Consider the following 14,165-nt stretch of genomic DNA (forward strand, 5'->3'; position numbering starts at 1 on the left):
CAAAAAAGAAAGACAAATGCCCCGCCCCGTTCCTGTAGGGTTCGCTTTCGTTTTTTGTTTGTTTTATGCGGTACTGGGATCTCTACTTTTGTTTTTGTTTATACACATATTTAAAATATATAATTCTTGCTTTAGATTTGCTGTTTCTCGTTAGATTAATTATATATGCATGTATTGATGTATGTGTAGGTTAAATCGTATGGTTATAGTTTAAACGCGGAGATCAACTTCCGGATTGATTGTTAAATGTTGTTTGTTGTCGGTTTTTGTTGTTGTTGTTGTTGTGTGTTGTATGTTGTATGTTTTCTCGATAGCTTAGCAATAACTTCTTTCACGGGTGGACGCTTGATCAATAAAATTTGCGACAAAAAATGTATTTCTTTCCTATACTGCTGCTGCTCTGGCTGCTGCTGCTCCTCAAAATCCTCAGCCTGATATTTGTCCCTTTGTAGTTGTGTTTTTCTTTGCCACTCCTCAGATACATTCCTTCAGTGTTGTTGTTGCTGCTAATAGTTTTGGTTGACTTTGGGTTTTTGTTGGGGGTGGGGGCTGTTTATGTAAGTATGTGTACTACATAAGACCCCGCTTTTGGAAAATTTCCCCCAATTTAGTCGCGCATGGGTAAAATAGCCGGCTTGACATGCCCGCCATCGCCTTCCGAGACAAAGCGCTTGCGTCCGCTGTAAATAGTAGAAAGCAAACAAAAATTATTAGATACATTATAGCAATAATTCCACAATAGTTTCAGGGAAATTATAGTAAGGTTTATAGGGAGATATATGGGGACAGGGCAATAAATATAAACCTTTTTTAGCTTGAACTAGCACAGTCTTGGAGATTCGCAGACGGAAAATAAATCTGGATTTACTTAAATTTGGCCCCCGAGAAGGTAAATTGATATGTGACATCCGCAGACAAATCTAAATATACCCTGCTGCCCCAAATGCGGGGAAAGGTTATGGAAATCTTGCTTGAAAAAAGAGAAGAACAATTGCACGCACACACGCACATTGCAATTACCCAATTATGCAATGCAAGAAAACAAAGAACGAGGCAACAAAAACTAAGCAAAACGTTAAAAAAAAATAATATTGCATAAACGCTTTGCGCAAATTTGGCAACAACAAAAACTAAAACGGCAAACAATTTGCACAAAAGTTCATTCAACCGCTGACCCTTTTTTCGCTCTGTCGCTGTCGCTCTCTTTGCTTCAGACAGCTGTGCAAGTAGTGGGTGAGAGCGCGGGAGAAGCTGCATTGCGCCGCACTGGTCTCCGCAAGCAGTTGCCAAAGCACTAAAACTAGTTTTTGTTTCTGTTGCAGTTTCTTTTGTTTTTTTTTTTATTTTTATTGAGTATCGAAGAATTCTAAGCTGCAAAAACAACAAGAAAATAGAGCCAAGCAGAGCCTTAATTGCTGCATTTAAATATAGAAAAAAAAGAGTAGAGTAAAAAAAGTAAAAATGTGGAAAGATAAGTTGCGCGCGACACAAGCAACACACACACCCACCGCCCCACCGGCCGGCCACAAACAAGAACAAAGCACAAGAGAGCGAGAGCGAGAGGAGAGCGATAGGATAGCAACAAAAGCAAGGGGGCCCCCAAGAAGCAGCAGCTGCTTCGCGCAGCAGACAGTGATGCGCGTTTGGCTTTTTCAGCCGATACACTCGCGTCCCTGTCGATCTGGCACAGATCTGTTCACAAAACACAAGCCAAAGAACAATACAAGTTTACAATATATTTCTGATCAGCTTCAGTTGCAGGTGTTTTATTTGTTCACCCCCACATCATAGATTTGGCTTTTTCTTGCAATAAAAGTTTGGCTTTATGCTCCGCTATAACCGTTGATATGGCAGCACCGCCACCAACGCCGCCGCCACCCTCACGTGCACACTCCTGATACCCCGTTATGTGGCATTGAGTTTTCAGCGGTTTTGTTGCTGTTGTTGTTTCTGTTGCTATTTTTGCATCATAAATTTGTCTTTTTATAGAAATCTGAGCAGTTTCGTTGGCGGGGTTGACGTCTGCCACAACATCCAGGGGTACATATATGTAGTTTATGCATGTTTCGGCCTCTGTATTAGTGAATGGCTGTTGTTGCTGATTTTAGTTGTTGTTGCATTTAGTTGTCGCTGCGCTTAAAGTGGCAAAGAGCAATAGCCGCAGCCAAGGCGAATGCAAATGCAGTTACAACAACAGCAGCAGCGTCAGCAACAGCAACTAAAGTGGGAGTGGCAAGCAGGTCGATAACAGCAACTTGGCCGCCATGTTTACCTTCGCGCACACACAGCCACAAACACTAGCACTAACACACACGCACACACGCACACACTAACACTCAAGACGATCTTGAGCCACATGCAGGTTGTTGCACCAAAAGTTTGATGCGATAAAAAAAATAAAACACAAAACCAAACGTCGATAAGAGCCGCCCTCTCCCTATCGATATCGAGTACATAACTGAACATATATGTATATACATATGTATATGTACATGCATGCATATGGGTCTTTTTTTAGAACAGATAAAAACAAGAAGGAAAGCCGAAGCTTTGGACACCCTTTCGCTGATCTCACAAACACACATTGTAACCCCATTCCTATATAAATTATGTTTAGACGTGGACCGATCAGTGGTAAGAAACAGCGGCGGGCAAGCGAACATTCTCGAGCCTCCACTGTACATAGCAGATTTGTAGTTACAAAACGAAACATGACTTCACATTATGTGGACGGGGCGGAGGGGGGCATATGTATACCTTCTCTCTACAGCAAACATTGTGGCACACACACACACACTCTCGGCAAGGGTACAATCAAACAGCGATATTGCCCCCAAGGAGAGAGGAATAAATCAACAATTAAATATGTATAACAAAAACCAAAAGAGAAAAACAAAAGAAACGGAAAGTAGAAAAAAAAAAATCAAAACAACTCTAGGAGTATATATGTATGTATGTATGTATGTGCATATGTATGTATGTATAAATATAACTAGCCGGCACCTGATAAACCGGCAACTGGCCCGGACTGCCCCAATGGAGACACCGACGATGACGCGGCGCCCCGTCAGTGTCGAAGCAAAAAACTAAACTGCGCAATAGAAATTTCATAAACAAACACACGCACACAGGAACAGGCACACACACAAACACACACACACATATATATATATATATATATATCGCTGAGTATGTATATAAGAAATTGAGCCAAAGCGTATAAAGAAAATAACAAAACAAAAAATAAAAGAATAATAAACAAGTCGAAGCCGGCAAAAACAAAATATAAACACATACAGATAAAAGCACATCAAACATACATACATACATATACATATACATACTTCACGGCGCAGACCAAAGCAGAACAAACACATTCGGCTATGCCAATTTCAGGGTACACCCTTCTCTTTACCATGGAAAAGGCCTTTGAGCACAAAAAATCTTCGAGAGAAGCTTGCTTCTCTCTCTCTCTCTCTCTCTCTTTAACACCATTAATATTGTTGTATGCGCCAATATATACAATGTAATATTGCTAATTGTAATAAATAAATACATAAATTCCAAGAAAAATTATGATAGCGTAAAGATAAATAAAAGGAAAAATATTTAAAGTAGACGAATTTGATTGAAAATTCTTATTAGAGTATATTTCTTTGAAAAGAAAACAGATATGTGATTCCGCGCAATATAGACGACAGACCGATATGAACACCTACTGAAACAGGCCACAAAATCCTCCACGAGTGTTTAAAACAAAATCTTATAATCATAAAAACGAGTGCTGGGCTCCAATTCATTTCATGAAACCCTAACCAAACGTCCAATATTTATGCATTTTATGGAGAGCTCTACTCGAATTTAATCTGATATGCTGGGTGCCATACAGTGCAGGGTATTTGCTTGTAAACAACTTTGTTTTATGGCTGGGTATAAGAAGGTGGGTGGGTTTGGGGTGGGGGCGTGTATCGTTTGGTATGCCTCGCTAAGATTACGTAAAAAATTACTAGATCTTATTGCATATTGTTGTGTGTTTACAAATACACACATCAAATAGGCTCGAAAACGGTTGATCCCACTGTTGATCTTCCCTTAAGAAAGGGAAGAGGGAGATTCGTTCTTTCAAAGGCCCCAGAGAGCGAAAGACAACACGAGAACGGGACGAGGACTGAGCTTTATTCTCGCCTTAAGCCGGACATATGTTAGGCATTTCTCTGGCATTGCATTTACATGTGGTAAAAGAGAAAAGGGGGAAATAAGAGAGACTTACCGCGATGGCACATTATTAATGATCTTGTCGGTGAGAAAACCGGCCCGGTTGCAGCGCTCGACGAAACGATCGAGTATTATATAGGCCAAGGGCACGTCCAGCACAATATCAGCCATGTCATCAAAAACCCGAATGAAGCCCTAAAATTTGGCAAGAAACATATATGTATACCATAGAATAGAGCAATGTTTCATTCATGTTTCACATTCATGAGCGACTGCGTACCTGCTCCATGCCCGCTGGCAGCACCAGACATGTGAGATCAAGCGATTTAAGCAGCTCGCACATTGCCTCCTCGGTGGTCTGGCTGAGCGACTCCAGTGTCATGACAATGGCCTCGTAGATCAGCTCATGATGATAGTGCGGCACCTCGAGCGCTCGTAGACAGCGATGGGCCTCGGCGACATCGCGCGACGATATATACTCCTTGAGCAGCAATGTCATCTGCTTGGTAATGGTCTTCACTGGACGCAGGGGCCCACCCATGCCCCAGACATTGTCGAGATGCGCCCAGACCTGCTTATGGAGCAGCGAGTCGGCACGGCGTAAAGCCTGCTCGGCATACTCACTCAACTGAAGATGCTCCTCGGGCTTGGACACAAACTTCGGTGGGATGCAATCGTCGGCGATGGCGCGGGCCATGAAATTGCCCAGCATGATGGGAGCCTCTGGGGTGTCGAGTATGAGATCGGGCAAATTGGACAGGAGAATGTTGAAGCCCTTCTCGATGTCCTTGCCAGTAATGACACGACCATACAGATCCGAGATCAGCACCGAGGTCATCTCGCGCTGCGAGTCCTTGTGATCCATGGCAATCTCCACGAGAATCGAGGTAATCCGTTCCCGCAAAGGACCTTGCAATATCTCATCAAAACTGAGGGCCACCTCATGTGTGTCACCGTGCTCGTAGTATTCCAAGACAATCGGCTCGGCCAGCTTGAAAAACTCATCCGGTGTCGTCTCGGTGATCACCTCACGGAGCTCCACATTCCGATCATTGCAGTCGCTGTCATAGTTGGGATCGTTCTCGTCCTCGTAGAGCTCGGCCAGAGCCTCGGAGCCGGGCAGACCCCACACACCCTTGCCGCCACCGCCGCCCTTCTTGGGCAGCCCACGACCACGGGTCAGATTCCGTGAGCGACGGCTGTTCTTCCAGCGACGATGCGGCACCACATATCCACCTGGCTGGGGTAAAATCCCGGTGGCAATCGCAGCAACGGCACCACCACCGCTGGCACCACCCGATCCCGAGCCACTGCCATTGGTTAGCACGGCGGCAGAGCCATTGCTGCCACTGTGTTGTCTCTGTATGAGCCTCTTGGCCTTGCGTTTGATGCGTCCGTCGTCGCCGACGGGTAGCGGCTTCTTGATGAGACCATGACCGTTGGAGCCGCTATTGAGCACCACTGCCTGGATGTCGCCATTCAGCTCGCGCTCCACGGAGCTCTCCTTGGAGTCGGAGCCTCCAGAGTTGTGGCGACGACCGCCACCGTTGGCTTGTTTGTTATGGGATGATGATTCGACGTCCATGATTGGTTTCTTGTCTTTACCTTTCCTCTTGCCCCGCTTGGAATGCACTGCAAAATTGGCGCTGTGTTTGGGATCCGTTTTGGTTTTTGTACTGTAACACCAGGTGCCGGTCCTTTCTGCAATAGAACCAAAAAACGTAATGCGAAACGGGAAACGGTAAAGCTTGTTAAAATGTGGCTCAAAGCTGATTTGAATGCTTCGGTCCGCAATAACTGTCTCGCCTGGAAAGCTTTTCAAATGTCTGGCTGGGTCTGTCTCGGACCCAAAGCTTGTTCTGACAAAACAAAAACACATGCTGTCTGGCACGTCGCCCGCCTCCATGCAACCATATACATATCTGTACATACATATGTATGTATGTATACATTTATCATGTAAACGATAAACATTTAGAGGTGTTATTTTGAAACATTTTAAGTAAGAAATATATAATAATAGTTGTACTGCCACAGCAAGAGACAATAACGGTATTGCGTCTTTGGAAAATTGAAGGTGTGTGGGTGTATGTGTGGGCAAACTCTCCCTTGTCAAAATTCAAGGTCACAAACACAAGCATACAAACGACATAATTTGTGTTACCGTTAAAGCTTTGCCAGCCAGCAGACCGACCCCGGCACAACATTAGCGCCATCCCTCTTTGACCAATAACTTCTAAATGGAGTTTCTATATGTACGTATGTATGTATGTACATACATACATACATACATATGTGTTTGACAGACAGCTGCTGACGTGTGTGAAAAGGAGCAGCAGATCAAAAAAGCTTTTACTACTCTTCTCCTCGTTTTCACCCCATGCTAATGGTGCATTTTTTCGAACATGTAAAACATACAGTACATAAGAAAAAAAACAAACATACATCCATATGTATTGTATTTTTGAACAGCAGCGTTGTCTTTGAGGTTTATTATTGCGTCGCTGTTGGTGTTGGTGTTGCTGCTGCTCTTGCTTCTGCTCCTTCTACACTCCCCTCGTCCCGTTCTTTCTGTTAGTTCTTATGTACTGTGCCCGCTCGTTCGTTTATATGCTGTAACCGGTTTTTATGTTTGTTTTGCCCGGTTTAACCTTGAAAGTTTTAGTGCGTTTTACGAAATTTCTATGTTATTGCCGCGGCATGGACATCCCATCCCTTTCGCACTCTCTCCCCGGAGCTATGTTCGCACTTGTTGTGCCCCCTTTTTCGTGATAGGGCGCAAAAACAAAACAATGTTCGGCTGTTCCTGCTCTCTCGCCTCTTTCTTACTCTCTCAGCATGGAATTGGTAGATAGAGAGGGGGGAGTGTAGAGGGAGCATAAAACCGACGCTGCCGAAATTGCGTCGCAAAATTTTGCAAAGCTCAGAGGCCTAGCAGAAGAGGAAGAAGAATACTACAGCAGCGGCAACATTGTATGCTGAGTGTACGGTACAGTGTCAGGGCGAAATATCAGGGTTACCTATAGTTTATGTACAATACTTATTTGTCTACCATCACTGTAATTCTGTTTCATCTGTCTATGAGCAGTCGCGATCACAGTAAATAAGCGAAAAGAATGAACCGATGAACGAAGAGATGTAGACGTAATGATGCCTGAGGTAGCCAAGACAAATAGTACATAAATAAATACTTTATAAATGAAGCCAAGCAAACAAAAACAACAGTTGATACCCCCACCCTTCAAAAGAAAAACCTCTCCCTTGCTCGCAAAGGCAGCTGTTTTGCCGCTACGCTACGCTACTGTTCGGTTGTGCGTGCGTGCCGGTCCAATTTATCACGTAGGCCAATCTCCTCCACTTGAATGAAGAAAATTCCCGAAATTTCCGAAACCCAATTGGAGGTCTTTATTGATGCGCGGAGCTAGCAGGCCCTAAATATTTTCAACAGAGTCTAGATTCTTTTTGAGTAAATACTAGCCAGTGTCGAAAGAACATGATCATCAGAGAGATCTTCCTTGCAAGGGATACACATATGTATGAAAAAAGCAAACAACTAAACCATTCATTATTTTGGGAAGCCACTGTGAACCTCCCCCCACTCTGTCTTATGAATTTTTGTTTTGTATTTTCGCTTTTAGTTTCACATTCGCCGGCAATTGCCAGCTTTTTTGCGTTCACTTTTGATCACTCTTCGCTGATTGTTTTTTTTTCTGTCTGTCTTTCTTCATTTTCCCCCCTCTCCCAGCACTTACCTCTGTGTGGTTTAGCTGTTTCTGCTGCTTGCTTCCCTGCGCGTTGCTCAGAGTCTCACTATCTCTTCCGATGCTGCCCTACACTCGCGGCGACCACAACGAGGCGACTGCAACTGCAACTGCAAGAGCAACAGCAGCGATTGGGCCAACTGCAGCAAATGCAACAACAGCGCTGTTGACGTTGACGTCGACGTCTGCGTCGACTGACTGCGTTCACAAAGTTGAAGTTAGCGCGCTGTGCTGAGCCGAACCGAGCCTGTTTGATACTTTGCTGGTGTGCTGCTGCTGTCCACTTCCACTGCTCTTCCTCGTTCTTGGTTTTGCGGCAATTTTGCGTGGGCACTAAAATGCAGTGGGAGAAATGCTCTTTTCAAATTTTCGCTTTAACTCCTTTTCACATCTCACAGCACAAAAAAAATATTTGGATTTTCAGCGTTGCAGTCTTGTTTCCTCCTGCTTTTTACTGGAACCTACGATGCAGTTGCACACACCCACACACTTGCATACACACACACTGGTATGTATGGAGCAGCGGGATGGAGCCTATGATGTCGTTGCAGTTTTAGCTGCACTTTTCTTCCAGTAGCCAATGCAATTCGCTGTTGTTGTTAGTAATTTTCTTTGATTTAATATTTTTGCTGGGCAGAAAAACCGTTTTTTTCTTTTTTTCGGATGGAGCTGTCGGAGAGAAACGCAGAGGAGAACCGTACGTGGAACATTAACTGTGACTGAGCGAGAGAGCGGGTGCTTATATAGCCGCAATACGCGACAAACTGGGGATGGTTCTCGCGATACCTCGTGCTAATTCCGCAAAGCGATATTGTTTTTATTCGGTGTATTCAGTTTTTATTTGATTTAGTTTGTTTCAGCAAAAATATATTGTATGGAATGGAATATTTTAGATACTGACGAATGTGAAACAATGCTCTAATGTAGAAATGTTACAAAGAAAAACAAGGTGACTAAGTTTCAAAAAATGCGTATACCCTTGCTATCCTCTACGTTTTTCGACTTGGGCTAGAGTTTGCGCAGAGCAGGCGAGCACAAATTTAAATAAAATGTTTCTTTTCTCTTTTGTAAATTGTATTGTCCAAATAAATAAGTGAATTGACAAATGAAAGCATATTTCACATTTGTACCTATTTAAAATTGATTTAAATAAATCATGATCGTTCATGCTCGCCACATTTTAGTCAAGCGTTGCCACTTAGTTAAAAAAACCTCGCCACGCCATATTGCGGTAAATTTTCAAAAGGGGAAACGAAACGAATATGATGTAAAGGGAAGAGATCAAAAAGCTGCGTCTTCGTGAAAACAGGAAAATGAGCTGACAAGGCAATGGGTTTTCTGTTACTTAAATAGGTACATACAAACATGTGTACTAGTATGCATGTCCGTGAGTTTATTCTCCAATAATGCTATTTCTTCTTTTGTAACATTTTAGCTACATAATAATGTATTTAATTATGGAAGATTAATGGTACACCATAAAGTGAACAGTGTCCAGGCCACAAATTTGAAAACTTGTGCTGATACTTATTATAAGGTTTTTTTATTATGAAGAAAATTGTTCTCCCTGAGATTGGATAAAATGGCCGCCGCTTAGTCATTCAGAATTTGTGGTGCTGCTGGAAACGCTTACGTTCCGATTCACGAATTTCACGTCTGACTGCTGGCGGATTGCCCTGGGGATTGCGAATCAGAAATTTTTTGTCGCAATAGAGCTTGGGATTGTACGTGCCCACCTCCGGCTCTTTGTCCCAGTCCTCACTGCACTCGATTTCCTCCTTTTTTTCGTAAGGCAGCTCGTCAGGTTCTGCTATTTCATTCTGATTCATAAATTTCTCGAATCCAGCGCGTTCTGGGCAAGTGCCAACGTGAATCTAATATGAATAAAAACACAACCGATTTATTATATATTGTTTACTGGAGTGATAAATTCCAAACACCTACCTTCATTTTGCTTATGGTGTAAATATGGGTATTGTTGAACGGACAACGCACCTTCCTGGACCCGTGATGATTAGGCGCGCAGCGGACCAAGTGTACGGTCATCCGACTGCGCATGATGACATGCCCTTCATCAAACGGACATTCTAGGTAATCATCTTTGCTGGACGGTGCCACTTTCAGGGACAAATTTTGCGACATTTTCAAGAGAAGCTTTTACGTCTTTTTTACTTGATACGACGGGCAGTTGGACGCTTGCTCAGCCAAAAAATTGAAGTTTTGGAGCCAATGAACACGGTCCGACCCTCAGGAATAGACCAAAGTATACGGTCTCATTTTAAAAATATACCTCCATCTAAATTTGGACGTCAAAATATACCGAAAAGTGTACAAAATACCGTAAAAGTTTCATGATGATTGAACGAACAACAACTTGAGGTAAACCGCGTAAATAATACTGTTTCCAAATTCTTGTTAAGCTTTGAAGATACTCGTAGTTAAAAAAAACGCGCTATGACAATTTTAAGACAGTGCTGCCAGATGGCCAGCAAAACATCGATACTATATCGATTACCATATCGATTGTTGTTTACCTGTTTTGGACGCACGTGCACAGGGCTGTGCTGAAACTTTTTAAATAAATTGTGTTAAATAGAAGGCAAAATCATGCCGCCAGTTGCCCAGGAAGGCAATTGCCTCATTTACCGTGGCAGTAACTTCCTTAAGCAGCGCCTCATCCTCGCTTGCCTCTCTGGCAAGCCACTGAAGATCACACAAATCCGTTCCGAAGACGAAGCCGCCCCCGGTCTAAGGGAATACGAGATCAATCTGATCCGTTTACTGGACAAAATTACAAATGGCACACGAATCGAACTGAATCCGGCCGGCACCAGTGTCATGTTCACGCCCGGCCTCCTACATGGCGGCCAAATCCATCACGATTGCTGCGTTCAGCGTGGCATTGGCTACTATTTGGACGCCTTGATCGCCCTGGGACCGTTCTGCAAGAATCCACTAAACGCCACCCTGCGCGGTGTGACCAACAGCAAGGACTCACCCTCGGTGGATCACATCAAGGGGGCCGCACTGTCCTTGCTGAAACGTTTCCTCCTGGTGGATGAGGGGCTCGATCTGCGTGTGGTGAAGCGCGGTGTGGCTCCATTGGGTGGCGGTGAGATTGAATTCCGTTGCCCCGTGCGCAAGAGTCTGCGCGCCATCCAGTGCCAGGCGCAGGGCATGATCAAGCGCATACGCGGCACGGTATATGCGTGCAAAGTGTCCCCCGCGATGGCCAATCGCACTGTGGAGGCGGCCAAGGGATGTATGCTGAAATTCCTGCCCGATGTCTACATCTATACCGATCAAAATCGTGGCAAAATGTCGGGCAATTCCCCAGGATTTGGCATTTGTCTGCTGGCCGAGACCACTGAGGGAGTTTGCTTTGCCGCCGATTGTAGTTCCAATACCCGCGAAGAGTCCGTAAGTAGTAATCACCCCCCCTAATAGCCATCTCCTCTTAAAATATCTCTGCATCTACTTTAGGACACCCCTGCAGTGCCTGAGGATCTGGGCCAGGAGGTGGCCATGCGTCTGCTCGATGAAATCTATCGCGGCGGCTGCTGTGACTCCGCCTACCAATGGCTGGCGGCTCTCTACATGGCCCTGGGGCAAAAGCATGTCTCCAAGTTCCTTACAGGTAGGAGTCCTCTGAGTCCTCTTAAAATACCAATTCTATGGTAATCATTTTCCAGGTGCTTTATCCACCTACACGGTTCACTTCCTACAACATCTGCGCGACTTCTTTTCGATTACCTTCAAACTGGAGAATCCGGAAGCCGAAGATGAGGATGAGGGCGACGATGTGCGTGGTGCCCAAAAGGTGCTCATGGCCTGTGTGGGCATTGGCTATACCAATATCAATAAACGTGTTAACTAAAGGATTATTCAGGCTAACGATTTATTAGAATAAACCCGGGTTTTTTACCTTCTTTTTTTTTGTAAAGCAAGAAATTAAATCTTTCTTATTTTTGTGTCGTTGTGTATTCGACAGTACTTTATACTCGATTGTATATTGCCAGACCAATCCAGCATGCCTTCGGGCTTTCATAAAAATATTGCAGTATGGATATGGGAACCATAGGTTAATGGCTGCGTAGGGCCTATAGGGCCTAGCTGAAGCTACTAGGAGAGGAGAGAGTTTCGGTGGAAGAGTGCCCAAGCTGGGCAGAGAGGAGGAGCACTACGTACAGATCTGTGAATTGTGATGAAGATTTATTTTGTGCATCTATAGGCATATTAATGATTGCACAATCCCCATCGGATGTCATTCAACACCTGCCTCTGTACGAGGGACGCAATCGCTGCAAGTTTGTTGCGTTCTTGCGAGCGAGATGTGCCTAGCTAAGTGTATGCCAATCAGCTCAGGTTAAACGAGGTTCAAGAACCCCTCTCTCTCTCTCTCTGATAACAGATCCGGTTGCCCAACGACAAAACCCATGCAAAATCGAATAGTATTTTCAGCAAATGTAGCAGTTTCCACAGTCACATACAGCCAGATCAGCAGAAAGGGCACAGAACCAGAGCCAGACGTCGACTTCCTCTGGTCAGCACAAATCCGGAACGTATAGGAGGCACGGCCCTCTATAAAAACCCTGAGCACCGCTGAAACAGCCATCAAACGTCGATCAACGTTTGGACAAGACCGATTCGAAATTCCAATCATGAGCCTGAGACTGTGCCTGCTGCTGGCCTGCCTAACGGCAGTGGCCTATGCCAACAAGGATGCCTCCTCCTCCACGGGCATGCACGAGCTGAAGCCCACCAAGTGGCTGAGTGCCTCCGAGCTGGAGAGTGTGCCCTCGCTGAACGACATTACCTGGGAGCGTCTGGAGAACGAGCCACTGCACAAGGGAGCCAACTTGATTGAGAAGATCTGTGAGTCAATTGAGGAGGTGCTGAAGGACTTTCAGAGCTAACTAGACCCATACCTTCCTTAGATCATGTCAGCCACATCAAGCACGATCTGACGCCCAGCTTTGTGCCCAGCCCCAGCAATGTGCCCGTTTGGATTATCAAGTCCAATGGCGACCGTGTCGAGGCCAAGCTGAACAACTATGTGGAGAAGGCCCAGGCTCAGACCGGTTTCGGTGAGGATGAGGTTACCATCGTTTTGACTGGCCTGCCCCAGACCAGCCAGACCGCCAAGAAGGCCATGCGCAAGCTGGTCCAGGCCTACATTCAGCGCTACAATCTCCAGCAGCAGCAGAAGAACGCCCAGGAGCAGCAGCAGGGATATCAGCAGCAGACGAACAAGGACTACGACTACACATCCACATCCAGCGAGGAGCAGGCAGATCAATGGAAATCGGCCAAGACAGCCAGCGGCGACTTGATCGTGAGTGAAGCACCCCATCCCTTGATACACATGATTCTTATATGCCCCATTATGTTCCACCCTTTTGTAGATCATTGATCTCGGCTCCACTTTGACCAACTTCAAGCGCTATGCCATGCTCGATGTGGCCGGAACTGGTGCCATGATCGGCCAGACTCTGATTCAGCTGACCAACAAGGGTGTGCCCCAGGAGATTATCCACTTGATTGGTCAGGGTATTGCCGCCCATGTGGCTGGTGCTGCCGGTAATGAATTCACTGCCCAAACCGGACACAAGCTCCGCCGCATCACCGGTCTGGACCCCGCAAAGCTGCTGTCCAAGCGTCGCAACGCCTTGGTTGGTCTGTCCCGCGGCGATGCTGATTTTGTTGATGCCATCCATACCTCTGCCTATGGCATGGGTACCTTCTTCCGTTGCGGCGATGTTGACTTCTATCCCAATGGACCGTCTGCTGGTGTTCCCGGTGCCAAGAACGTGATCGAGGCCGTGGCCCGTGCCACCCGCTACTTTGCCGAGTCTGTGCGTCCAGGCAACGAGCGCAACTTCCCAGCTGTCCCGGCTAACTCGCTGGAGCAGTACAAGGAGAAGGACGGCTTCGGCAAGCGCGCCTACATGGGTCTCCAGACCGACTTTGATCTCCAAGGCGACTACATTCTCGAGGTCAACGAGAAGAGCCCCTTCGGCCAGCGCACCCCAGCCCAAAAGCAGGCCTCCTACCACGGTGTCCACCATTACCAGAACTAGGATCCCCCATCCCCGACCCTTTGGATATGCTCATGTTAGGCATACACAAAAAAAAAACAGGTCTGAAGAAAATTTAACTTTACTAAAAAAAAAACACCCTTAAAAATCC

The 14,165-nt window shown here is 45.5% G+C and overlaps 4 protein-coding genes across 5 annotated transcripts; 2 read left to right on the forward strand and 2 right to left on the reverse strand.

The window, feature by feature from the left end:
- Positions 1 to 109: 109 nt before the first annotated feature.
- LOC6598522 (programmed cell death protein 4) lies at positions 110 to 8,704 on the reverse strand. Of its 2 annotated transcripts, none has more exons than XM_026992888.1 (5): positions 8,442 to 8,704; positions 7,968 to 8,309; positions 4,496 to 5,916; positions 4,271 to 4,410; positions 110 to 680 (listed from the first exon to the last, which is right to left on the reverse strand). In XM_026992888.1, the coding sequence occupies exons 3-5, from the start codon at positions 5,798 to 5,800 to the stop codon at positions 608 to 610; spliced, it is 1,518 nt and encodes a 505-aa protein (XP_026848689.1). In that variant the 5' UTR covers positions 5,801 to 5,916; positions 7,968 to 8,309; positions 8,442 to 8,704; the 3' UTR covers positions 110 to 607. The 2 variants fall into 2 exon arrangements, with proteins under 2 accessions (XP_026848689.1, XP_002023561.1); XM_002023525.2 differs by having other exon boundaries at positions 8,373 to 8,704.
- Positions 8,705 to 9,500: 796 nt separating this feature from the next.
- LOC6598523 (gametocyte-specific factor 1 homolog) lies at positions 9,501 to 10,195 on the reverse strand. The gene is made up of 2 exons (XM_002023526.2): positions 9,921 to 10,195; positions 9,501 to 9,850 (listed from the first exon to the last, which is right to left on the reverse strand). Exons 1-2 carry the CDS (start codon positions 10,116 to 10,118, stop codon positions 9,578 to 9,580), a joined length of 471 nt encoding a protein of 156 aa, XP_002023562.1. The 5' UTR covers positions 10,119 to 10,195; the 3' UTR covers positions 9,501 to 9,577.
- A 354-nt stretch (positions 10,196 to 10,549) lies between these two features.
- LOC6598524 (probable RNA 3'-terminal phosphate cyclase-like protein) lies at positions 10,550 to 11,937 on the forward strand. The gene is made up of 3 exons (XM_002023527.2): positions 10,550 to 11,396; positions 11,460 to 11,613; positions 11,669 to 11,937. The coding sequence occupies exons 1-3, from the start codon at positions 10,584 to 10,586 to the stop codon at positions 11,851 to 11,853; spliced, it is 1,152 nt and encodes a 383-aa protein (XP_002023563.1). The 5' UTR covers positions 10,550 to 10,583; the 3' UTR covers positions 11,854 to 11,937.
- Positions 11,938 to 12,604: 667 nt separating this feature from the next.
- Positions 12,605 to 14,154, forward strand: LOC6598525 (vitellogenin-3). Its single transcript, XM_002023528.2, has 3 exons — positions 12,605 to 12,851; positions 12,914 to 13,311; positions 13,382 to 14,154. The coding sequence occupies exons 1-3, from the start codon at positions 12,638 to 12,640 to the stop codon at positions 14,054 to 14,056; spliced, it is 1,287 nt and encodes a 428-aa protein (XP_002023564.1). The 5' UTR covers positions 12,605 to 12,637; the 3' UTR covers positions 14,057 to 14,154.
- Positions 14,155 to 14,165: the final 11 nt, after the last annotated feature.

The sequence above is a fragment of the Drosophila persimilis genome, unplaced genomic scaffold (assembly GCF_003286085.1).
Source record: "Drosophila persimilis strain 14011-0111.01,24,50 unplaced genomic scaffold, DperRS2 tig00000793-arrow-arrow-pilon, whole genome shotgun sequence".
NCBI lineage: Eukaryota > Metazoa > Arthropoda > Insecta > Diptera > Drosophilidae > Drosophila > Drosophila persimilis.

Excerpts from the sequence above, each read along its gene's own strand:
- LOC6598522 (XM_026992888.1), bottom strand. The coding sequence starts at position 5,800 with ATGGACGTCGAATCATCATCCCATAACAAACAAGCCAACGGTGGCGGT. Across the intron at positions 4,411-4,495 it reads TGCCAGCGGGCATGGAGCAG|GGCTTCATTCGGGTTTTTGA; the intron begins GTACGCAGTCGC and ends GCCAAATTTTAG. Across the intron at positions 681-4,270 it reads ATTAATAATGTGCCATCGCG|CGGACGCAAGCGCTTTGTCT; the intron begins GTAAGTCTCTCT and ends TACTATTTACAG.
- LOC6598523 (XM_002023526.2), bottom strand. The coding sequence starts at position 10,118 with ATGTCGCAAAATTTGTCCCTGAAAGTGGCACCGTCCAGCAAAGATGAT. Across the intron at positions 9,851-9,920 it reads ACACCATAAGCAAAATGAAG|ATTCACGTTGGCACTTGCCC; the intron begins GTAGGTGTTTGG and ends TATTCATATTAG.
- LOC6598524 (XM_002023527.2), top strand. The coding sequence starts at position 10,584 with ATGCCGCCAGTTGCCCAGGAAGGCAATTGCCTCATTTACCGTGGCAGT. Across the intron at positions 11,397-11,459 it reads CCAATACCCGCGAAGAGTCC|GACACCCCTGCAGTGCCTGA; the intron begins GTAAGTAGTAAT and ends CATCTACTTTAG. Across the intron at positions 11,614-11,668 it reads TGTCTCCAAGTTCCTTACAG|GTGCTTTATCCACCTACACG; the intron begins GTAGGAGTCCTC and ends ATCATTTTCCAG.
- LOC6598525 (XM_002023528.2), top strand. The coding sequence starts at position 12,638 with ATGAGCCTGAGACTGTGCCTGCTGCTGGCCTGCCTAACGGCAGTGGCC. Across the intron at positions 12,852-12,913 it reads CAACTTGATTGAGAAGATCT|ATCATGTCAGCCACATCAAG; the intron begins GTGAGTCAATTG and ends TACCTTCCTTAG. Across the intron at positions 13,312-13,381 it reads CAGCCAGCGGCGACTTGATC|ATCATTGATCTCGGCTCCAC; the intron begins GTGAGTGAAGCA and ends ACCCTTTTGTAG.